The sequence below is a fragment of the Syngnathoides biaculeatus genome, chromosome 7 (assembly GCF_019802595.1).
Source record: "Syngnathoides biaculeatus isolate LvHL_M chromosome 7, ASM1980259v1, whole genome shotgun sequence".
NCBI lineage: Eukaryota > Metazoa > Chordata > Actinopteri > Syngnathiformes > Syngnathidae > Syngnathoides > Syngnathoides biaculeatus.
In genome coordinates, this window is record NC_084646.1 from 17,736,418 (window position 1) to 17,748,945 (window position 12,528).

The window sequence follows — 12,528 nt, forward strand, 5'->3', positions numbered from 1 at the left end:
AAATGACAATTCAGTTGACTAAGGCACAAAAAAAACTAACCCTTTGACCCTGTGTGAAAAAAGTAATTGCACCTCAAACGTAATAACGGGTTGTCCAACCCGTGGTAGCAATGTCTTAAATCAAGCGTTTGTGATAATTGGCGATGAGTCTTTCACATTGCTCTGGGGAAATTTTCTCCCTCTCTTCTTTGTGAAATTGTTTCTACCCCGTCATATTGGAGGGTTTTCAAGCATTAACTGCCCGTTTAAGGTCACATCACCACATCTCACTTGGATTTAAGTCCGGACTTTGACTTAGCCCCTCCAAAAGTTCATTTATTTATTTTTTTTTTCGTGACATTCAGAGGTAGACTTGCTGGTGTGTTTTGTATCGACCTGCTGCATGAACCAAGAGTGTTGTAGTTTGAGGGCACGAACTAATGGATGGACACTCGCATTCAGGATTTTCTGGTACATAGCAGAATACATTGTTCCAGCAATCATAGCAAGTTGTCCTGGTCCTGAGGCAGCAAAGCAGCCCCAGACCATCACATTGCCACCACCACACTTCACTGTTGGTAGAATGTTATTTTCATAAAAAATGCTGTCATTTTTAAACAAGATGTAACTGGCCGCAGAACTTCCAAAAGTTAAATTTTTCACTTGTTTGTCCACAGAATGTTTCTCAAAATCTTTAGGGTCTTCAAGATTTTTTGGGCAAAATATGAGACAAGCCTTTGTATTCTTTGTTGACAGCATGGGTTTTCGCCTGGGAACTCTCCCATGGATGCAATTTTTGGCCAGTGTCTTTCTTATGCATGCCTGCAGGTCTTTAGATGTTGTTCGAGGTTCTTTTGTGACCTCTTTGATGGGTCATCGTCACACACTTGGAGTAATTTTAGTTGGTCGTCCAGTTCTGATAAGGTTTGCATTATTCCGTTTTCTCCGTTTGTGGATAATGGCTCTGACGGTGGTCTGCTGGAGCCCCACAGCCTTGGAAATGGCTTTAACCTTTTCCAGACTGGATTTCAAAAACTTTTTTTCTTTTCTTCTAATTTTGTCTCTAATTTCTTTGGATTGTGGCATGATGCATTAGTTTTTGAGATGTTGTAGCCTACTTCACATTCAGTGACAGCTTCTATTTAAGTGATTTCTTGATTCAACATGTATGATGGTTATCAGGTTTGGGAGTGGCTTGTGAAATTGAACTCACCTTTTACAAATTTGTTGTTAGCCACATTGACTTTGCGATCTAACAAGGGTGATGTGAAAGATTCATCACAAAAATAAATAAATTAAGCATCACAAATGCTTAATTTCACTTATTGCTGCCAAGGGTTGCGCAACCTGTTATTAGGTTCAAGGGGCAATTATTTTTTCACATAGGGTCAAAAACAGGATATTTTGTGCCTTCATTTAATTGAATTGTCAATTGAAAACTGGATTTTCTATTTCCTCTGGTTTTTTCCAAGCGTTATTAGAATTGGTTTAATTTATAACTTTTGTGTGTGATATGCAAAAAAAAAAAAAAAGCAAACAGGAAGGGGCTAGTACATTTTAGTGGCACTGTATGAAATGCTCTATTGCTTCTATAATATGCTGACTGTACTTCTTCAACCATCTTATTTGACCCAAAACATTTCCTTATTTTTTTTTTTTAACTTTGAGTTTTACCAGTGTTGTTTGTGATACTCGTCCCATGTTTTCTTTTAAATGTGTTTGTAACTATATGACTGCTTGCTGAACTGGCCATCAAGATTATTTAAAATTTTTGCTCTTTCTTTGGATTATCTGAAATATAAAGAAATATGTGTTAGAAACATATATGTATGGAATGTATTATGTCTCCTATGCATGGAGACTTATGGGAGACTGTATTAGGAGTCTTCGGAACAAGTTTAATTCCAAAGAAAAGTGCTTTGAGAGTGTGATGTAGAACAGCCATTTACCTATTTGAGTGCAGAATGCAAATTTTTTTTTTCATCTTTTAATATATTATCTGGTCGTTTGTTTCCTTTAAGTACCTGACCTTTGAAAACTTTGAAATAACTGCATTAAGGAAATGTAGGAAATTGGAATGGGATCATCAACAAATTTGTAATTCCTATACTTGATTGCGTTTTGGGATAATTCATTAATTGCCGTGGCGGTTTCAATAGCCACCCCGTCAGTTTTTACAGAGTAGGAAATATATATTTTCTGAAATTGTATGTCCTTTTTAGTTTAGATACAGCATATTTTTTACAACTGCTTGCACATGTTGCGATTTTTTTGTCAAACCATCAATAAAATAAACAAAACTTGTGTGTGTATGTGTGTGTGTGTTTGGCTTTGAACTTGCTAACCTAAATTCAGTCGTTAAGGTTTTTCTTTTTTCCTGGTTGTGTACGTGCTTGGCATAATCAGCAATACGTATATGTTTATAAGAAACAAAGGATCGCCGGCTTTCATTGGCTGCTTCATCTGTCTGTAATGCAACGAGCTAATCGTATCATTGAGTCTGCGACAAACGCGCTATTATTGGTGCCATTTCGCCAATCGTAAAGTACGGTTTAGGAGGTGGGCGTTACACGTAATAGCTTTAGCTTGCTAAATGTTAGAGGAAGACCGAGGCACAAAATTTGTATAAAACGACACTTAATCGACGGAGAGAGGCGATACGTCGCTGCAGGAGGTAAAAATGACACGAACCGGGCTGTCAATTTCATGTGCTCGTGCTCGTTTCGTCGAAATGTAGTGGTTGTGATGGTTTTTTTTCCCCTTTCTTTTCTTTAAATGCACGTACGGTATAGCTAAATGGGAGCTAACCTCTGTTAGGATACGGCAGCGTAAGACACCGTGAAACGTAGTTCTCTATATCTTTGTTGGTGATGTGCACTCGCAGCGCTGAATGTAAGATATTTTTTAAATTACGTTTCTTCTGAAGGAGAACCTTAGGTTAAAGAAGTATCTGTTTTTATCGGACATAATGTAAGCGCTCATTTCAGTTTCCCCCTGCTAACGTCGGTTAGCAACTGCTTAAAGCAACGTCCATTTGGCTGTGTAATCAAAATCTGATAAATGAATTTCGATCAGTTCTACAGTTATATATGAACGCTAATTAAAAGTTCATCATGCTGAATTATTGGTCGTAACCCACTAAGAATTTAAAGGGCTGTCGGCCCGTATTTGTTTTGGTTTTAAAGAACGAGGTCATCTTTCCTTTAGAAGGTAGCAGTTAATAGTGGAAGTATACACTTCGAATGTCATATCAAATGCTAACCGGAATTTTTTTTTTTTGGTGTAAAGTCTGAAATTAGTTACACATTGCTCACTGCATGCTTCTTAAATTTTTGGATAAAACTAACGCCCGTTGGTATATTTTGGATGGAACGAAAATCTCAATATAAACAATTTCTGTATCAGGATGCTAAAATATGATGATGTTGCCTTGTGTATCTTAAATATAATGGTTGACATGAGTAGCGTGGCATATGGCATGCTCGTGTGCCCCAGCTGCTCTAGTCAAGTAGGTATTTGTGTGTACCATTGCAAAGATAAATTGATTTCCATGAGGGCACCATTATTGACAGAGTTTTTAATCATGATTCTAATTATGTGTCTTGCGACAAATATTAATGATTGGTAATGCTGCTGGTGGTGGTGGGGGGGGATCTTACCAACATTTTAAAGGTTTCATGCAACAGAATCGTTTTTTTTTTTTTTTTAAATAGATTAATGTCCTTTTTTCTGTCTTACAAATAATTTGAGTTGGAAATGGCCAGGAGCCATCACGTTGCACTATTGCAATTTGTCCAAGATGTCTGGCAGAACAGGTGACTGGATTTCCTTAAGATTTGACACGTATAAACGTTTTGCTCTGGTAGTAGGTGATTGGATGAGATCTGGGTTTTGAACTGGAGGTTTCAGAATAGTTATCAGAGTGATAACTGGCTTGTAGCGGCCAAGTGTTCACTCCAACATCACTTTTTGATACTTTGATGACTGGTATTCCTATCATTGTGAAGCCGAATTGACCAAGGTTTCTCTAATAGGGAAAGTGAGCTGGGTTTGGAATGATGAGGCATGTTTGTTTTGGCCTGATTGATGATGATGGTTTGTCACAAAAATAATCATAAAAGATGTTGAGATGTGTAAATTTGACCGGACACTGGGATTGGCCATCTTTGGCATGGGGATGATTTGATAAACTGATTTAAAAATGATAATTTGCAGGATTTGAACGATACAATTTGGTTCAGTATGGAAGCAATAAGATAGGATTTATACCAGTGAGGCACAGTGACAGAAGAAAGAAATGCTCTTCTATTGGGTGGCAGGAAGTACATACAGTAATTTGTGTATCCATTTTTTGTGACATTTACTCTTGTTGGTGTGGAGTGGGATTTTTCAATTATATATGTGCCTTGGGTCCATAAAGGTTGGAAATCACTGATGTAGATGTTAATCTTATAGGTTACTGACACGTAAACCACAATTTTAGTATGTTTTTAATTTAAAAAAAAAAAAAAAAACCATCAGCCGCAAATGGACCCATCCGTTTTTTTCAACACACGTCAGGATTTTGTCATATACAGATTTTTTTTTTTTTTTTTTTTTTTTTTCTCCCCGCCATGAAAATCCTCTTGAGGCATTTGTGTTGGAGAAGAAGTGACGTTTTTTGCTGTAGCGGGGTCGATTGTCTATATTGGTTTACACTTATTGTACCGGCGAAAAATTACTTGTTTTTTTCAGTATGTTAGCAAAAATGCCGGCTCATTGTGTTGTTGGATTTTGCTCGAACATTCGGGAGGATGGATTCATTCTTCACACTTTTCCAAAAGACCTGATTCATCGTGAAAAATGGATTCCACAGGTGCAAAGGACAACAGCTTTGTGGGTTCTAAATGACAGGTAGGTGTGTATAGAGGTATTTAAAAAAAAAATAGTTGGGGGGGGTGTAATCTTTCTCTCACAATTTAACAAAAGACCTGCGTCATCACTTAAAGGAAAATTCTGGTTTGGAGTAACAATGTATCCAATAGGTCATGTAAAATGTACTCTATCTTGATAATGTAATGTTAAATCCTCTCTCATTTAATAGTGTGTTGAGAAGATTTTAGGTGCGACGCCATTTTTGCAAGTCACATGACCTACGTGCGCGGATGTGACGTGTTATGTGCCATTCCAAACGCTCGATTACATGGGACACCATTATGCCCAGCGTTGTTTTCTCGAATTTATCATCATCTGATGATGAAATGGCTGTATCGGTTGATCGGGAAGACAGAGAAATGTTTCCATACAGATTTGAACCTGTGGCTGTAAATAATGTTGACTATTCGGATGGTTCTTCGGACGGTCTGATGAGCGTGCTTCCCTGAGTAGCGTAGCTGTGAACTGAACTGAGCTGAGCGGCGGAGCTGTGAACTCGTACCCTGGCGAGCGAGTTCCGAGGCCCGTGGGAGCTCGCTCGCCGAGGAGCTTGCTCCGCTGAGCGGCAGAGCTGTGAGCTTGCTCCCCCGAGCAAGCCTAAATGAAACTTGTCAAACTTTATTTTCAAATATATGAAAGACCCCCCACCCTCCCTCTCCATGAGCCCTCACCTTATCGTGGTGGAAGTATTTGTGTGTCCCAGTGATCCTAGGAGTTTGGTGAGGCCATGGAGAAAGCCTTTCGACAGCTTTGAGATAATTCTGGTTCGCACCTTCTGCACTGTCAGCACAATGAGGATAGGGCGCTGGTCACCTCGACTTGGGACGTGTGGATCAGTGGGGCTAATACTTCGAAGACCTCCTTAATTTCAATGACACGCCTTCCCATGAAGCAGAGTCATGGTTCTCTGAGGAGGGCTCTCCAATCTCAGGGGTTGTGGTCACCGAGTTGGTTTTGGTCTGGAGGCTGTGGGGCTGTCCCGGTCCACACGCCTTTGGAACATCGCATGGACATCAGGGACAGTGCCTCTGGATTGGCAGAGTGGGGTGGTGGTCCCCCTTTTTAAGAAGGAGGACAGGAGGGTGTGTCCAAGTTACAAGGGATCACACTCCTCAGCTTTCCTGGTAAGGTCTCTTCACAGGTGCTGGAGAGGTGAGTCTGTTGGAAGTCAAATCTCAGATACAGGATGAGCAATGTGGTTTTTATCCTCAATTTAATGGTCGATCAACGTTCCTACCCTCAGCAAGCTGTGGGTCATTACCAAAAGAACAAGATCCCGGATACAACCAGCCAAAAATGAGTTTCCTCTGCAGGGTGTCCCGGCTCACCCTTAGAGATAGGGTGAGAAGGTCAGTCATCCAGAAGGGGCTCAGAGTTGAGGCACTGCTCCTCCATATTGAGAAGACCCAGATCAGGTGGCTGGGGCAAATGATTCAGATACCTTCCGGACGTTGCCCTGATCAGGTGTTCCGGGCACGTCCCACTGGAAGAAGACCCTGGGGATGACCCAGGACATGCTGGAGAGACAATGTCACTCGGCTGGTCTCGCAAAGCCTCAGGATCCTCCACCGAAAAGACCTGGATGAAGTGGCTCGGGAGATGGAAGTCTGGACATTCCTGTTAAACCTACCGTCCGTGCGACTTGACCTCCAATATGCGTTAGAAGATGAATCAATATAAAAGAGCACTAGTAGTCTGGTGTGCTGCAGGAAATAATCAAATTTCCATTAATTGGTAAAAATGTCATTTATTTACAAATGTTTAATTTTTGTTCGTCTATCAATGGCAGACTCGTATAAATACAGAATTACAAATTGACTCGAGTATCCACTTTTTCTGACATTTGTTTGTTAGTGTACTGTGAGATGTGTGCCTTGGCTCAACAAAGGTTTGAAATCTCTTACACAATACACACATTGCTACTTCATGACAGGACACTAATTGATGAATACTCATGTAATTCATATTCATTGCGGTATTAAAATTTCATTTACCCAATAGTAAATGTTTTCCACAAAGATTTATTGGCAAGTTGCAAACACAAATACTGAATATATTCATTTTCCTGTCTAGGTTTACCTGCTACCCTTAAAAGTGTCCCCAATGGCGTCTAACATGGTCATGGACACGATGCCACATCCTCACCCTGTTCCAGCCTCACCCCATGTAGCACAAAATGGGATTCCCGTCCAGAGTCCAGTGTTGGCTAAAGTACATAAGGCAGCGTTGGATTTGCAACCCATTTCTGCCCGGGCTGACACACAAGCTCAGCCTCCAGACCCAGATGTTTTGAGTGGGCTTGCTCCTGTTTCTGAGCTACCGGGCGCTCCTCTGCCTCCACCACCACCACCACCGTCCTGCACTAAAAACCCTGACTGCAAAATCATGACCTTTCGTCCAACTATGGAAGAATTTAAAGATTTTGCCAAATACATTGTCTACATGGAGAGTGAAGGAGCTCATCGTGCTGGTCTGGCCAAGGTGAGCACAGTATATTCATGTAAACTTTTTAATGTATTATTTCATTGTTATATACTATATTTTCCAGACTACAGTGCGCACTGGACAATAAGGTACACCCACTCTGTATGGCCTTTTCTCCCGTTACATTAGCCGCGCCGGATCATACGCCCCAGAAACGTAAAGTACGTCCTGGTATATTCGGAAATTAGATATTCACACAGACTTTGAAAATATGGCCATACCTTGTTAATAAACTGTGACACTAGCATGGCAGTAAAACGGCTCCTACATAACAGAAAAGTCACAATTTTTATTCCTGCTCATCCGGTTCGCTGAAACCACTAAAGTCGTCATCTTTGTTATTGGAGTTGAAGAGCCTCAAAAAGTTTCCGTCACACACCATTTCAGTCTCTCTTAAGTCAGTCATTGTCTTGAGTTACAGTTGATGTTGTGCTATTCTCCTCACATAGCATCCTGTAGTGCTGCATTGTACTTTGAGTTCACCAAAAACAAGCATGGTTTTCTTCGACAGGCTCGAGGTAGCTTTGTCGTCTCGCATTCTACGCACGTTCCAGGTGCCTTCGTCGTCTTATATACATATGTGCTGAAGATAGTCTTCTACGCATGGTTGAGGTCGCTTTGTCTTCATTGTGTGCCTGTGGTAGATTCTTCTATTGTACGTGTGCTGAAAATAGTCTTCTACTCTATATGCTGGAGGTAAAGTCTTCTGGGGAGCAGTGAATTATTGGGAATGGTCATGTTTTAACTATTACGTTCAAACAAGTTTTTGTTGTACGTTCAAAATTATAGCTGCTAAATACATATTTTAGCTGCATCATTACATAGGCCACAGGGTTCACAGCACTGGAATAAAGTAACTGTTTGTAGTCTGGAAAATATGGTAATTGTAAATGTATATCGTGTTACAGATATTTCCAATTATTTGTGTTTCACAAACTCACCTATTTCCAGAATTCTCCGTAGAACATAACACATAGCTCAGTGGTTAGAGCACTGGTTTGGGTAAACCAGGGGTTGTGGGTTCGTATCCCACTGGGGTCTCCACTCCCTGAGAAGGGTTGTGTCAGGAAGGGCATCCGGCGTAGAAATTGTGCCAAATATATATGTGCGTTCATCTGAGATGACACGCTGTGGCGACCCCGAAAGGGACAAGCCGAAAGAAACTTACTTTCCGTAGAACATAACACACAAAGCTATCAAATGTTATGGATCATCTGTATTTTTTTAATGAAGTCACTGAACAGTATTTTGCTACATAACCCTGTTTGTTCCAGATATTTGTCAATGTACTTTTTTCAACACGCCAATTGTAGATGTAGCATTGTTTGACAGTGTCAAAAGATGTGCCTGCCTGCGTTCATTCTGGTGTCTGTAAATGTTATCCTCACAGTTCATTTTGGTTTGTGACAAAGAATCAAGTCACTTAAGGTTTCCCTCTTGTTTGTAAAATGCTTCAATTAGGCACCAAGAGCAGAACCATTGCTGGATTGGGGAACACAGCCCCACTCATGTCAGTCCAGCAGGTTGAGGGAAAGCCTTATTTTGTATTTCATCTTTTATTTAGCCAGGTAAAAGTTTGAGAGAAAATTTCTTTTTAAGGTCAGATTTTATGGCAGTACAGTGTTCCCCCTGTTATTCTCGGGAGTTACATATCTAACATGTCCCCCTAATCCCCCACATATAACGAAAATCCAAAATAATGGATGCACGTACCAGTCACTGTGATTTAACAGGCGCATATGCGCCCGCGCGCCATCATACTCTCAAATCTGCCCAGTCGAGCATAAAAAAATCACGCACGTAAATTTTTTTACGAGTAAAAATACATACATATTGAAAGACATCCCTTTTTTGTAGTCTTGACCAATGTTCCCTCTAAGCTGTGCCACTGCGTAGTTATCGCACACTCAGCGCACATGAAAACTGATCCAGCGCAGTGAACCACAGCCTGACGTTTTTTTTTTTTTTAAACACAGAAGCACACGGTTTCAAACAGCTGCTGCTCACCTTACTTCTACTTCCAAGTTTACTTAACACCGCCCCTTCTGCTATTAAAGGGAATTACAAACCGAACACACACCTGTAACTTTATATCTGCGAGCATGATTGACCACAGCCGTACCTTTTTCAAATGTGAGTGACTGCTGTACCAATACCCTCTGATTAGACTGTCAGCATGCATACCAGCACAGCACGTGTATGTAAGCTACCATATGACTGCTCTCACTACCCACTGAAGAACAATTACATTTCATATCAGTCAGCAGAAGAAGCTTACAGTCAAGAAAACAAGTATTTGAACACCCTGCTATATTGCAAGTTCTCCCACTTAGAAATCATTGGAGGGGTCTGAAATTTTCATTGTAGGTGCATGTTCACTGTGAGAGAGCTAATCTAAAAAGAAAAATCCAGAAATTACTAAGATTTTTATGTAACGATTTATTGGTATGATAAAGCTGCAAATAGGTATTTGAACAGCTTTCTATCAGCTAGAATTATGACCCTCAAAGACCTATTAGTCCGCCTTTAAAAGTCCACCTCCACTCCATGTGTTATCCTGAATCAGATGCACATGTGTGAGGTCATTAGCTGCATAAAGACACCTGTCCACCCTATACAATCAGTAAAACTCAAACTTGTAACATGGCCAAGACCAAAGAACTGTCCAAAGACACCAGAGACAAAATTGTACAACTCCACACAGTTGGAAAGGGCTACAGAGAAATTGCCAAGCACCTTCGTGAAAAAAGGTCCACTGTTGGAGCAATCATTAGAAAATGGAAGGAGCTATACATGACTGTCAATCTCAATCTGAGTGGAGCCCCATGCAAGAGATCACCTCGTGGGGTCTTAATGATTCTTAGAAAGGTGAAGAATCAGCCCAGGACTACATGACAGGACTTGGGCAATGACCTGAAAAGAGCTGGGACCACCGTTTCCAAGGTGACTGTTGATAATACACTAAGATGTCATGGTTTGAAATCATCCATGGCATGGAAGGTTCTCCTGCTTCAACCAGCACATGTTAAATACCGTCTTAAGTTTGGCAATGACCATTTGAATGATACAGAGGAGTCATGGGAGAATGTTTTGTGTTCAGATGAGACCAAAATGGAACTTTTGGGTCACAATTCCACGAACTGTGTTTGGAGGAAGAGGAATGATGAGTCCCATCCCAAGAACACCATCCGTACTGTGAAGCATGGGGATGGTACCATCATGCTTTTTTTTTTTTTTTTTCCTGCACATGGGACGGGACGACTGCACTGTATTCAGGAGAGGATAACTGCGGCCATGTATTGTGAGATTTTGGGGAATAACCTCTTTCCCTCAGTCAGAGCATAGAAGATGGGTTGTGGCTGGGTCTTTCAACATGACAATGACTCGAAGCACACAGCCACGAAAACCAAGGAGTGGCTCCGTAAGACGCATATGAAAGTTCTGGTGTGGCCTAGTCAGTCTCCAGACCTAAACCAATAGAAAATCTTTGGAGGGAGTTGAAACTCCGTGTTTCTCAGCAACAAGCCAGAAACCTGTCTGATCTAGAGAAGATCTGTGTGGTAAAATCCCTCCTGCAGTGTGTGCAAACCTGGTTAACTACAGGAAATGTTTGACCTCTGTAATTGCAAACAAAGGCTACTGTACCAAATATTAACATTGGTTTTCTCAGGTGTTCAAATACTTATTTGCAGCTGTATCACACAAATGGTTAAAAAATCATACATAGTGATTTCTGGATTTTTCTTTTAGATTATCTCTCTGAGTGGACATGCACCTATGATGGAAATTTAAGACCCCTCCATGATTTCTAAGTGGGAGAACTTGCCATATAGGAGGGTGTTGAAATACCTATTTTCTTCACTGTACATTGCCCCACTCTCTGCCTGTGTAGGCATGTCATTACCGACGTACACACTCACGGTGTCACATCGAAACAAAAATGATCACACCGTAGCATACAGAATAGCATAACTAACAGATAATAAAGCAAATAAAACAATACTTCATGAAATAATTGACACAAAATATGCACTTTAAACGCTATTTGCAACATTCTAGCATGGTCTGCGGCACTCAGGACATCCACAGTATCGCAAACTAAAAATCGGTGTCTCCAACCAGGTGATTCCACCAGATGGTTGGAAACCTCGGAAATCCTACGAGGCCATTGAGGACATGGTGATCCCAGCTCCCATCATGCAAGTGGTGACTGGTCAGTCTGGTCTGTTTACCCAGTACAACATTCAGAAGAAATCCATGACAGTGGGCGAGTACCGCAAGCTGGCAAACAGTAAAAAGTAAGTTAACATCCTTACACAGACCACCCTGCTTGTTCTTCTTGTGTACATACATGGTTGACGTTGATTGATGTGGACATGAGTCAAGGACATGATGTTTTCAGTGGTGACAAAACTTGAGTAAACAATCTTCTTTCACGCATACCACACAAATAATTGTAATATTTTTATGGAACATGGCATGTAAGGAAGGTACAGGTAAGTGAACCCTTATATTGAGTAACTGGTTGAACCTCTTTAAATTGTCAGTTATAATCGCTTAATGCTTTCGTGTAGTTGCAGATCGGATGCACACAAAGATCAAGAGTACTTTTGTACTATTCCTTTGTACAAGACTGTTTAGACTTCAGCAAGATTCCTGGGATGCTTAGTGTGAATAACTCTCGAGAGCTCATTCCACAGCATCTCAGTCAGGTTGAGGTCAAGACTTTGACTGGGCTTTCTTTTGAGCTTTGACTGTTGGACTGGTGACTTAAATGCTTCTGCAACATATCTTGAGAAAATGAGTTAATTTTTCCAATGATAGTGGCAAGTGTCCAAAGAAGTACACTTATACATGATGGCTCCCTCCACCATGCGTCACAGTTAGGATAAGGTTTTGATGTTAGTGTGCAATGCCAATTTTTCCATACATGGGATTGTGTTTTTCTCCCAAAAAATTTAGTTTAGGTTTAATCTGTTCTCAGAATATATTTTTCCAGTCGTGCTTTGGAACATCCAAGTGCTCGTTAGCAAAGTTCAAACTGACAGCGATGTATATACATTTAAAAAAAATCTTTTTAGACAGTAACTTCTGTCAGTCTTCACCTGACACTGTGGGGTTCTTTTTTTCTCCGCTGTGATTTTACAATCA

The 12,528-nt window shown here is 40.7% G+C and overlaps 1 protein-coding gene across 2 annotated transcripts in view; it reads left to right on the forward strand.

The window, feature by feature from the left end:
• Positions 1-2,440: 2,440 nt before the first annotated feature.
• kdm4b (lysine (K)-specific demethylase 4B) overlaps positions 2,441-12,528 on the forward strand; it is a 56,983-nt gene continuing 46,895 nt past the window's right edge. Inside the window, exons 1-3 of one of the 2 annotated variants that reach the window (XM_061825260.1) lie at positions 2,441-2,653; positions 6,967-7,374; positions 11,500-11,675. In XM_061825260.1, coding sequence (XP_061681244.1) covers positions 6,997-7,374; positions 11,500-11,675 — 554 coding nt within the window. In that variant the 5' untranslated portion in view covers positions 2,441-2,653; positions 6,967-6,996. Of the gene's footprint in view, positions 2,654-2,687; positions 2,872-6,966; positions 7,375-11,499; positions 11,676-12,528 lie in introns of those variants that run through there. The other variant, XM_061825261.1, reaches the window with a different exon arrangement.